The sequence below is a fragment of the Vicugna pacos genome, chromosome 35, assembly GCF_048564905.1.
Source record: "Vicugna pacos chromosome 35, VicPac4, whole genome shotgun sequence".
Taxonomy (NCBI): domain Eukaryota; kingdom Metazoa; phylum Chordata; class Mammalia; order Artiodactyla; family Camelidae; genus Vicugna; species Vicugna pacos.
The window spans coordinates 22,635,730-22,648,017 of NC_133021.1; the positions used below are offsets into that span (position 1 = coordinate 22,635,730).

Below are 12,288 nucleotides of genomic sequence, written 5' to 3' on the forward strand. Positions count from 1 at the left end.
GGAAACAATAAGGCTGCAAACACTTTTATTCATTTATATTGTTCTTTTGAACCATTTCTATAGGATAAATTCCAACACACAGGTCACTGGGTCAAAAAGAATTAAAACCTTTTGTTTCTTAAAACATACTGGTAGATTTCCTTTGGAAAGAACTATGCTTATTTATTTACAATGTCTCTAGAAAAACTTACTGTACTTTTTGCAGTCTCATTAACACTAGATCGTCAGTTCTCCTTTTTTTCTTTTTCTTTTGGAGAGCTTAGTAGTGTAAAATGATTCATTTATTACTTTTTAAATTAGTATTTCTATCATTACTACCAGTGAAATTAAGACTCCTATATATACATATGTGTGAATTCTGTGTTCATTTTCTCTGCCCCTTGTTTATCAAGGTGATGATCATATACATTTCATTAAGTTCTTTAGGTATTAACTATTAACTGTTTATCATGTTGCAGCTATTTTAGTCATTTTACTGATGTAGTAGATCAGCAATAGTTTCAGTAGGGATAAAAATTCAGAAGAACAGAAACTGTGAGCTCCTCTTTGACGATCCAAAGATCTTTGAGGACCTTTGAGGACTTAAGACTTTTTTCATCTTTAATTGAAAAAAAATCATTATACATTTCTAGTCTACTTTGGGAAAAACAGTTTATTCATTATAAACAAAGGGAAGTGTGTAAGTTAATGAAATGTAGTATCTAAAGTGCGTTGGATCTTTAAAAAGGCACTTACTTGTTATTTTCCTTACCTCTATTCAAAGTAACTTTGGAAAGGCCAAAATCTGTTAGTTTAATATGACCTTCGTTAGAAATAAGCATATTGTCTGGTTTCAAATCCCTGTACATAAAAAAGACAAATAGCAGATAACTAAAAAAGAGATAATGTTGATTTTAGAATTACCAGCGAAAAAAACAAAGTTACAGAAGAATCAAAGCCTATTTAATTTCTCTAAAATAAGGTACTCACCAGTGGCTTAGAAAGTGCAGGAAAAAAAAGTCTCAAAAGCAAAGTATTTTTTGTATATCTGAATCTACAAGAAAGTTAACTATTTGATGCTAAATTATCTTTGGCATTATTCATTAGATAGTCCATTAAAATAAATAAACTTCATTAGGTAAAATAAAACTCAAGCCAGGTCAAAATCATATTTACCTCTTTTAAGGAGGGTTAAAATTAAGCCTTCATAGAAAAGAGCCACTTAACCTGACTTTCTTTGCATAGAACAGAACATTGTAAATCAGCTGGGATTATAAAATACAGAACTTTTGTATGATATACAGGTAAACAAGTGGAAAAAAAGACACACTACTCTTCACAAAAAAATGGAATACCCATGGACAAAGCAACAATGTAATCTCTAAACTCACACAAGTTACTACTAATTTTTAGATAACCCAGATATGTGGGGTTATGCAAATATTTAAGACTCAAATATTTAACACATAATTTGATTCCTTGTGCTTTCAGGAAGAGTTTGGAGAAAAAGTCAAGTCTTCACCTGTGGATGATTCCATGTCTATGAAGATAGTCTAGCGCCAAGGCTACTTCAGAAATATATTTCACAGCCATCTCTTCATCAAAATAACCATATATGTGTAGGAGAGACTTGACATCTCCACCAATGAGATACTCCATTACCTGTCAAAAAGGAATATACTGCTAAATATTGAAAAATAAAACTAATGACTACTTAAAAAATATATTATTTGAGCTTTATGGTTATGCATGTTTAACATGGTTCTGTAACAGACACATTTTCTTGGTATCACGCTGTACACATCAATGCCAGGTTTGCTCTTGCTGTTATAAACTTCTTAAAATTTAAGTTAAGCTGTTCAGTCTGCATAAAAAAATTCAGACTTACAGAAAAGGTGTAGAAAGAGTAGAACGATTTCTCATATACTCTTCATCTATAGTCACCCATTGCTAGCACTTTGCCACATTTACTTTCTTCCTCTCCACATATGTGAATATAAAATAAATATTTACATTAATTATTAATGTGATGATGTTACATTATAAACATAATACCAGTTATCAACATCATTAACAGAAATATCATGTATGCATGTATTTTTGTTTAGACAAAACAGCTTAAAAATATGGTGACATGAGCAACTCGTATCAATCTGTAAATTTAAAATTTTTGTTGAATAAGTCAATTATAAAGTTGAAGAGGTCATGATATGTCACCACTAAAATTCTTCATCATGGATCTCCTAACAAGGACGTTCTTATACAACTATAGTGTAATAAAATTCAAGGAATTAAATGCTAAAATAATGCTATTACCTGTTGTATAGTTTGTATTCAAATTTCTCTGATTATCTCAATATTGTCCCTGATGGCCTCTCCTCATCCCTTATGCCCAGGTCAGGACCATACATGAGATTTAGTTGTCACATCTCTTTGGTCTCCTTTAATCTGGAATAATTTTTCACTTTTTTTTAGAGGGGGGATGGTGGTAGTGCATGGGGTGGCCTTTCGTGACATCTGATTATTTCCTCATGATTCAAGTCAGGTCATGCATTTGGGGCAGGAATACGCCATAACCAGTGTTGAGTACTTCCTACCATCTCCTACCGGATGAGACCTCTAAACAGCGTGTTCCATTCCTGGTGATGTTAACTTCTTTGACCACTTAGTTAAGGTGGTAACTTCCAGATTTTTCCATGGAAGAGGTACTCCCTCCAACCTTTGTAATTAATAAGTAATCTGGGGAAGATATTTTGAAACTATGTAAGTAATCTGTTTCGTTAACAAACTTTCAAGCAATGATTTTAGCATCCTGTGACTAGGGATGATTTTTGCCTGAATTCGTTATTGCCATGTGTCCCAAAGCTCTATTATTCCTTCTTCATATACTAGTCATTATTCTCAAAATTTCCCATAGTTTCAATCTATAAAATATTGCCTACTAAGAACTTGATAATACAAGGTCATTTCTTTCCTCTTTTGGCCAGTAGCTTCTCTGGTACATAGAGGTTACTCAGTATTTGTTGATGAGATCAATCATTAAAACATTTTCTAAGCACAAAATCTGGGCTACATACTGTGCTAGCTCTGGGAATATAGGTATGAATAAAATATAGTCTTTGCACTTACAAATTATACTTCAGTAGTAGGGAAATAAATAAGTAAACTGATAACTATTTGAGCTCAAGAGAATTCTTATTTCCTTATATTCTCATCAACAAAGATTATCAATCTTTTTATCTCTGCCAATCTAAGAAAGAAAAAAGTGAACTTATTTAGATGTTTATTTTTTAGGGAGATTTAGCACCTTTACACTGTTTTTGGTCTTTCATATTTCTCCAGTGAATCCCTTGTATTCTTTGCCCATTTTTCTGCTGGGGTATTTATCCTTTATTATTGACCACGTACACGGTATTCTGTGTCAAAGAAGGCTTTATTATTCATTTAGTAAGACCTGCACCATTCTATGATTCTAAGAATAGTCACATCAGTTTTCTTCTAGTACTTTAATGGATTCCCTTTTTGAGTATAAATCTCTGGTACAAAAGGGGAATAAATGAACTTAGCAAGTTTCATAACCACACAGCAAATTATTTCAAGTGACTTCAAAGAACAGAATCTTGACAGTATATCATAAGGACAAAAAGAACTGCAGAGAAATCCTAAACTGAATCCAGTTCTTTCAGTGTTAGTATAACAATACTGGTGTTGCTATTTTGAAAATACTAGATATATACATATGCTGTAAGTTAAAGCAAGTAAGTAATTTGTTTATGTTGTTAGGAACCCAGATTCCCAGAGTAAAAGAATATAATTTTTTTCAAAATATGTTTATATTTTATGTATTTTTTAAAGATGTTAAGTAAAAATTCTATAATTTTCCATTGAATTGGAAATATCAGCATAAACTCATGAAATATTTTTCTTTTTCTATAAAAATGTGTGTTTCCTAGTCCCTCTGTTCACTGAGAATGTCTAAAAGGAAAGACAACCAAGTGGCAATGAACTTTACTAATTACTGCCTTCTAGATTGTGGTCTCTAGACATGCTTTCCCAATAAGGAGCTCAACCTCTTGCCTAGGTCTAGTACAGGAGAGGTGCAAAATAAGCCTTAATTACCTTGCCATGCCAGAAAGCAGGAAGCCATCAGAATACTAGCATAGTAACAAAAAGACAAAGAAATTAGTGGAAGGGGCTCCCACTCACTAAAGATGGGATAGTCTGAACACAGAAAATAATGACTGCAATGGATTAAAATACATCAAATCTACAACATTCCATGGATTCATAAAGATACTAAAAAAACCCCCACACTTATTTGGAGGTTGCTTTTTTGAAAACTGGTGATGAAAGGGAAAGAATCAAGCATTTATTTTGCCTTCCTTAGACAGGGTTGTCATTCAGAATAATGAACTGGATAATAAGGGAAAGTTCTTTATAGAAGAATTCCAGGTAACAAAAGCTGAAAGAACAAGAGAATTAAAAAAAAAATCAGCATTTTGCAAACCTTCATAAAGAATCCAGGCATTTAATCAAAGGATGCTATAACCACTACCTGGAAGGTTGATGGAGGAATGGGAAATAGATGAAACAAATTTGGTAAAATGTTGGTAACTGTTGAACTTGGATGATGATATATGGGAGTCTAGCATATTAACCTTTCAATTTTTGTGTATGTTTGAATGCTTCCATAAAAAACGTTTCCATCTGTGTGTTCCTTGTACTTAGCACAGTACCTGGCATGTAACAGTCAATGATTTGTTGTTATTGTGGCTAATTTGTTGTTATTCTGGCTTACCATAGCTTATCTTTTTGTCGTATCTTATCTTTTCGTCTCAAAGTAGCTTCTCATTTCTAGGGAATCTTTCGTCTAAACCAGTGGTTCTCAAACTTTCCTGTGCCTGTGTCAGCAGATTTGGAGTGTGGCTTGAGATTCTGCACTTCTAATAAGTTCCCAGGTGATGCTGATCCTGCTTCTCTGTGGACACACTTTGAGTATCAAGGATCTAAACCAGTGATGAAGTTAGCAGACAAGATATGGTCCCCTATCTGATTTCAGGAATAGGAAATCAAAAATATTATAGTTTTTTTTTAACTTATCCTAATTTTAGGACATAATCATTGAAAACAAATCTACTAGGCTGAGCAATTTGACCCAGCCCTTCAACCACCACTTTTAGACTAAGGTTGGGAAAATTCCTGGCTGCCACAGGGCTAAGACAGGATTGATGGCACAGCCAGTCATGACACTGGGGAAGGCACATGTTGCATATGAAACGCTATATAGTAAAGGCATTAGAGAAGCCCAGGTAAAATTAAAGGATTAAATAGTCTATACCTTCTTTGGAAATGACATATAAGAATGTTATCTTCTTTTTCTGTAAAGAGCCAGGTAGTAAGTATTTAGGCTTTGAGAGCCATTTGGTCTGTGTAACTACTTCACCCTTCTGTTGCAGCACAAGACCAGCCATAGATAATATGTCAACAAAGGGAGGTGGCTGTGTTCCAATAAAACTTTATTTACTTGCTGAAATTCAAATTTCATGTAATTTTCACCTATCACAAAATGTCATTCTCCTTTAGATTTTTCCAACATTTTAACAACACAAAACAAAAAACAACTATTCTTAGCTCACAGGCTGTACAGAAAACAGTGGGCCAGATTTGGCCTGTGGGCCAGTTTGCCAACTACTGGCTTAAAAGATGTAAAGTCAACTGTTCTGTTTGTTTATACTGAACAGAAGCTTTTGGAGTTACCAGACATTTAATCCATAGACCATCTCTGAAGTCAGAAGAGCTTCTGGAACTTGAAGTCAAAACACCCGCCATCCTCACCCCTTCCTTCTCCTCACAGATGTCTCATTAGAATAGTGTAAGATGATGCTTTAAATGAAAAGCAAGCAACTCTCTAAATCCATATACCCCAAATCTACCACTTCCTAATATCTTTCCTTACTATACACCAAACTTTATATAATATTTCTATTTATGCGTCCTTTACTTAGCAAATATTTTTAGCACTATGCACCACACACTGTTCCACTTTATATCAGCCTATTGAAATCTCCTAACAAACTCTGAGGTAAGTACTATTATTATCTCCTTTTTGCAGATGAGGAAACTGAGGTGTGATCGTTTCATTTTATGTGTCAACTTGGCTAAACCATAGTAGGCAGATACTTGGTCAAACATCAATCTAAATGTTGTTGTGAATGTATTTTTTTTAGGTGAGATTAACATCTAAATCGTTAGACGTCAAGTAAAAGCTACCCTCCATCACGTCTAAAATAAATCCCCCTCCATCTACACACACCCATTGCTCTTTTTCTCTGGAGAATCATAACTAATATAACATAGAAGGTAACTTGGCCGTGGTCATAAAGCAAGTAAGAGCTGGAATTCAAAGCCAGGTATTCTGAACCCGAAGACTGTAATTCTTAAGCCATCGGGTTCAGTGATTCCTGAATGAAAAACAAAAAACGTCAAGTTATTTACTCACCAAGTAGACATTGTTTGCTGACTGCAGTGAATAGTACAAATGGACAATGAAAGGACTTTTGCTTAGGGCCAGAGCGTCCCTCTCTGCTTGGACTTGATGAGTCATATTTTTGTTGATCATGTCTGCCTTTTTGACAACCTGTAATACATAACAACAGACATCTATTTTATTTTTTTCATCACAAAGTGTTCTCAGGTTTTCAAAGCTGCCATCATGAAAACAACCAGAGAGAGACAACATATAGATGTTGTCTATATGTTGCACCTCACATTGCCAGCAGGGAACTCTGCCAGGAAAACAGCTAATATGGCGAAACAAAACAAAACTTTAACATAGAACTGCTTATCTTGGTATCCAGTGGCAAAACTATCACATCCCTTTTGAGAAGGAAAATAAATGTAAATAAATGCTCCCTGACTACCCTTCCTATTAGCAGGGAAAAAAAATTCTGTTCTGCTGTTCTTACCACTAAGTCAAAAGATAGTAATGTTCCTAATAAGTCCCAGATAATCAGGAAAGTTAGCATAGAGAAATAGTAGCTAATACCTTTTCTTAAAATTTCTGATTCTTTGATGGACGGAGGTAGAATCAGTAAGAGGAAGAATTTAAGTCTGTGTGCTTGGGAAAAAAAATTCTTAAAAATGGTTAGAACTACTGAAACTTAATAGTCTCAGATGGTGTGTTACAGAAAATAACTAATTACTCCTTTTAGGTCTCAAAGTAGTTGGTATGGAAGCAAAACTATAATCTACATTAAAGTTGGAGCATTAAACTGAAGAGTTAGTAATATTGAGATCGATTCTCAGGAAGGTTACAAAGGAAAGAAAGGCATATTTCTTCCAAAGATACATTAGAGAATTTAATAAAATCATTAATACACTGTAAATTCCAGCCTCATGGCCTTTCCATAAGAAAAATGAGGGAAACTGACAAAACCAGTTGATAACATGATTTCACCTATCATTCCACTAGACTGGAAGCTCTGTGAGGGCAAGTTTGTTTTGTTCACCACTGTATTCCAGATTCTACACAAAAAGAGGCTTCTCACAAATACTGATTCAAAAAAAAAGAAAGAAACTGAATTGGTGTTTTCATTTCAATAACTGACAATGACTGATTAGTACAGTTGAAGGAAAAGCAAAAAAACTTGGTAAAGTAAGAAACAAGGGAGAGTTCATCTCAACAGCATGGGTCTGAAAGGTCAGGGTAGGAATGAAAGGGGACTAGGATGAATCTTAATACATAAGTAACACAGCTGTAGAAGAGCAGAGACAGGTGGGAGAAAAGCACTTAGGAAGGAACCAGCATAATCGTAAGCTCGGAGGAAAGACAATATACAGCATTCAGGGACTAGCCAACTGTCTGGTGTGGCTAGAACATAGCAAATGTGTAAGATACAATGGAAGTTTAGGGCCGGAACTTGGAGCATGACTGCTTTTCTAAGGAGTTTAGACTTTAGCTTGCATGTCACAGTCTAAGGAATAAAACAGTGATTCCAATTAGGGGCCTATTCTAATAGACTACGTATGGAAATGAAGTTCTGATGAACCTCAAAAGCATCATGTCAAGTGAAAACAGCCAGATGCAAAAGACCATATATTGCATGATTCCATGTATATGCCACGTCCAAAAAAGGCAAACTTACAGCGATAGAAAGTAGATCGATAGTTATCTTGGGCTGGGGGTGTTAAGGGGGGAGACACTGCAGATGGGCAAGAGAGGTCGTTTCAGGGTAATGGAAATGTTCTAAATGTGGAATGTGATCATAGCTACCCAATCCTTAATTTACTAAAAACTTAATTATAATAACCTATAGTGAAAAGGAATAGCTTTTCGTGGGTGGCGGCGAGCGCGGTCAGAGCGCCACGAAGGCCTCCGGCACACTGCGAGAGTACAAGGTGGTGGGGCGCTGCCTGCGCACCCCCACAGGCAGCACACCGCCTCTCTATCGCATGTGAATCTTTGCGCCTAATCATGTTGTTGCCAAATCCCGCTTCTGGTACTTCGTGTCTCAGCTGAAAAAAATGAAAAGTCTTCCGGGGAGGTTGCCTACTGTGGACAGGTGTTCGAGAAATCTCCCCTGGGGGTGAAGAACTTCGGCATCTGGCTGCGCTATGACTCCCGCAGCGGCACCCACAACGTGTACCGGGAGTACCGGGACCTGAGCACAGCAGGCGCCGTCACACAGTGCTACAGAGACGTGGGCGCCCGGCACCGCGCCTGGGCCCACTCCATCCGGATAAGGTGGAGGAGATTGCAGCCAGCAAGTGCCGCTGACCAGCGGCCAAGTTCCCGCTGCCCCACCCGGTCCTGCGTCGCCAGCAAAAGCCACGTTTCACCACCAGGAGGCTCAACACCTTCTTTTAGATGCAAGGCCTTCCTGTCCCTCTTCTACCCAAATAAACTCTTTGGGGAAACAAAAACAAAAACAAAAACAAAAACAAAAACAAAAACAAAAAAGAAAAGGAATATATTTACAAAAAAAAAAAAGAATATATATGTATAACTGAATCACTGTGCTGTACACCAGAAAGTAACACAGCATTATAAATCAACTATCCTTCAATAAAAAAAAAACCACCCCACTGAATTATACTTTTTTGTACTGAAACAAACATTTATTGAGAGCTTATTGTGTAAAGCCCTGTTCTAAGTGCCCAGGTAGAGGGGTGAACAAACCAGAAGAAAGCCCCTGTAATAATTCTTGCCCTTCTTGCTCAGAAGATGACTTGGAAACTCCAGGTGTAATCTGGCACCTGGATCTTCCCCTTACTTCTAGAGCTACAAAATGAAGATGGCAGTATTATGGATACTGGGAATGATGCTGCTGAACACTACTGGCAGCATCATGTCGCCCATCTGAGACTCCAGGTTGTCTCAACCCACAGCCTCAGTTCTTATAGGAAGAATGACTTGAGGGATGTGTAGACACACTTCTTCCACTCTACATTGAAGATTTTATGATTAACCTCTTCATTCAATGGATTATTTCTTCGGGTAAATAATTTCTAGGCATATTCAGACAGGATTTCTTGTTCCTGGGCTGTGACAATTCATCTCTTGATGACACTTTTCATAGTTCATTTCCATTGAAATGAATTGTACTTTTTGAAAGAAAGAAAGAAGGGGAGAAAAAATGAAGTCCTGTACTTGGGCAGACCTGGGAATGGAATGGAAGGGGTGAATATGAGACAATTGACAGGACTGGCTGAGAGACAGGCTATACAGATGAATCAGAGGAAAGTTTAAATGACTCAAGTTTCTAGTCTGAATGGCAGGGATGAGGATGATGTTATCACATGGAGAGAGGGAATAAAGGAGGTGGTTAGGTGGAGAGGACTGTTCAGAGTTAGGCAAGCACAATTTTCAGGTGACTGCTAGATATTCACATAGCAATGTCCAAAACGAAGTCGAAATTTCATCGGCACTCAGATTTACCACGTTCACTCAGCGGTGAAACGTGAGTAGCCTGAAACCTGGGGAGTGGATGAGGATCAAGAGTTGAGAGAAATGACTTTGAATACACTGAACACACTCCTGCAAGGATAAAGGAGTGATTTTTTTTTTAAGGACATATTTCAGCTTAGTCTTTAAATAAAAGGACATTCTAGATTTATAACGAAAAGTCTGAAGAGAAAAGTGGGGTTTCTTTAATGAGTTCTTTTGGCTATAGAGGTCAGATGTTAAGATATCACAGCATGGAGACTGTAGTTAACAATACTGCATTGTATATTTGAAAGACGCTGAGAGATCTTAAAAGTTCTCAGCATAAGAAAAAAATTGGGGGGAAGGGTATATAGCTCAAGCAGTAGAGCGCATGGTTAGCATGCACAAACTCCTGGGTTCAATCCCCAGTACTCCCTCTAAAAACATAAATAAAAAACCTAATTACTTTCCCCCTCCAAAACAATAAACAAAACTAAAAAAATTTGTAGCTGTGACGTGATTGTTCTTAACTAGACTTATGGTGGTGACCATTTCGCCTTACAAATATTGAATCATTATGTTGTACACCTGTAACTAGTATATGTCAATTACATCTTGATTATAAAAGAAATGAATTTATATCAAACTGATAGAATTAAAACACTTTTTGGAAATAACTGCTTCAAATTTAAAGTTTCAACCTTCATCCTGGTAAAGGCCAAATCAGTAAAAAGAATTCAGAAGTTCTGGCGTCTCTAAGCTTTCGCGGTGAGAACAGAAGGGCGTAGCAGGGGGGACAGGGACTTGCCCCGGCCGATGTGACCCCAGGTGAGAACTCAGCTCGCAGGGCTCCGGAGACTTCAGCAAGAAAGGCACCTAGTCTAGTCCCTGGCGCCTGCCCAATTCAGCGGACAGGATAGAGGGCCGAAGTGCCGGCCTCCTTCGCTTTCTTTACTCTCTTACCTTCACCGCGTACAACCTGCTGCCTTTCTGCCCCAGATACACCTTCCCGAAGGCGCCACGGCTAATGGGCTTCACTATGGTGAACTCCTCAATGGAGGGAGGTCGTGGCACCGGGATGTTATTCACACACTCCCCTGTTGCCGCGCCTCCTCCACTCTCCTTGCTGCCCGCGGAGGGCTTCATCGCAGGCCAGTCGCGATGCAACGTTGCAGCCGCCGCCAACGCCCGTTCCGGAGCCGCGACTCCCGCAACTCGGTTCAAAGTGAGGCTCCACCCACGCCGCACGCCGGCAGTGACGCCACCCCGTCGCCGCGCGCGCCGCGCCCAACCCAGCGCGGCCCCGCCCGTCTCACTTCCCCTGGTCTAGCAGAAGCTAATGGGCGTGTGGGCGGGGCCGCTGGGAAACTCTTGAACCAACCACAGACTCTCCCAGGGTGAGTTTGTAATGGCACCGGGCGGTACAAACAGTTCTTGGCGGACGGGAAAAGGGGCTACCGGGGCTTGAATCCCAATCTTTGAAGAGTTTTCTTCCGACTTCCAAACGAGGCTGATGAGACCCTGCCCTCATCCCACTTTAAAAAAAAATTTTAAGCTCCTTTGCGACCTCCCACCCGCGGGAGAAATGTAAACCAGTTCGGGTCCGCTCGGTAAAGCCATGGCCAGTGAAATCGTAGAATGTGGAGAAACTGGATGAGCAGGAAGCGCACGACTGGCCCTGCAATGTGACATTCTAACAAAATGTAACTTGCCCATCTGAAACAGGAAGAGTTTTTGATTTACTGAGGGGAAGATAAAGATTACTGAATTTGTAGCAAAAGAGCTTATCGTAGGTCAAGGCCCAGTCGAAACAGAAGTGATAATGAAGCTGGAGAAAGATTTAACGGGGTTGATGCCGTTCTCCTTTAGAAAGAAAACTACAGTCAGAGAGCTTTGGGGATCCGGCAGGTGTGCATTACTCAACGTGAACATGAACGACTTTGGGGGCCTCAGCGGCAGCTGTAGAAAAGCAAGCCCTGGTTAAAAACGGCAGGCTGACGCACACCGCCGGGGTGGCGGCCTCACCTGCCCCGGAAGTACTGTTGCGTTAGCGCCTTGCCTTCCGGGGCAGATTGGCTGTCGTTGCGGCAGCTGTAGGAAGGGGAGGCCATTTTCCGTTTTTAGGAAAAGTGAGGGCGACGGGAGAGAGAAAAGAAGGAAAAGAAAGGGCTTAGCGCCTCCCCGCCGGGCCGTGAACAAGAGGGACAGTTTCGGCAGGCGGGTGAGGTCGCTGAGGGCCCGGAGAAGATGTTTTCCCTGTCGAGCACCGTGCAGCCCCAGGTGGGTCCGGCATCCAGTCCATTTTTCTCCCTTCTTGCTCGCGGCTGTTTGCCATTTGCGTTTCTTGGAGGCGGTTTCTCTTACGTGATCGTAGGAGGGAAGCG

The 12,288-nt window shown here is 39.2% G+C and overlaps 2 protein-coding genes and 1 pseudogene across 6 annotated transcripts in view; 2 read left to right on the forward strand and 1 right to left on the reverse strand.

The window, feature by feature from the left end:
• Positions 1-11,137, reverse strand: part of MASTL (microtubule associated serine/threonine kinase like) — a 33,187-nt gene extending 22,050 nt beyond the window's left edge. For all 5 annotated transcript variants that reach the window (XR_012067045.1, XM_006208885.4, XM_031676380.2 and 2 more), the window contains exons 1-4: positions 10,868-11,137; positions 6,479-6,616; positions 1,502-1,641; positions 752-840 (exon numbers count right to left, since the gene is read on the reverse strand). Coding sequence is in view for 4 of the 5 variants with exons in the window: in XM_006208885.4 (XP_006208947.2) it covers positions 752-840; positions 1,502-1,641; positions 6,479-6,616; positions 10,868-11,050 (550 nt within the window). In the remaining variant the exon portion in view is untranslated. The remainder of the gene's footprint in view (positions 1-751; positions 841-1,501; positions 1,642-6,478; positions 6,617-10,867) is intronic.
• Positions 8,187-8,845, forward strand: LOC102525205 (large ribosomal subunit protein eL20 pseudogene; annotated as a pseudogene).
• Positions 11,138-12,006: 869 nt separating the features above from the next.
• YME1L1 (YME1 like 1 ATPase) overlaps positions 12,007-12,288 on the forward strand; it is a 28,536-nt gene continuing 28,254 nt past the window's right edge. The window contains exon 1 of the mRNA XM_006208883.4: positions 12,007-12,184. Within this exon, the coding sequence (XP_006208945.1) occupies positions 12,152-12,184 (33 nt within the window). The 5' untranslated portion in view covers positions 12,007-12,151. The remainder of the gene's footprint in view (positions 12,185-12,288) is intronic.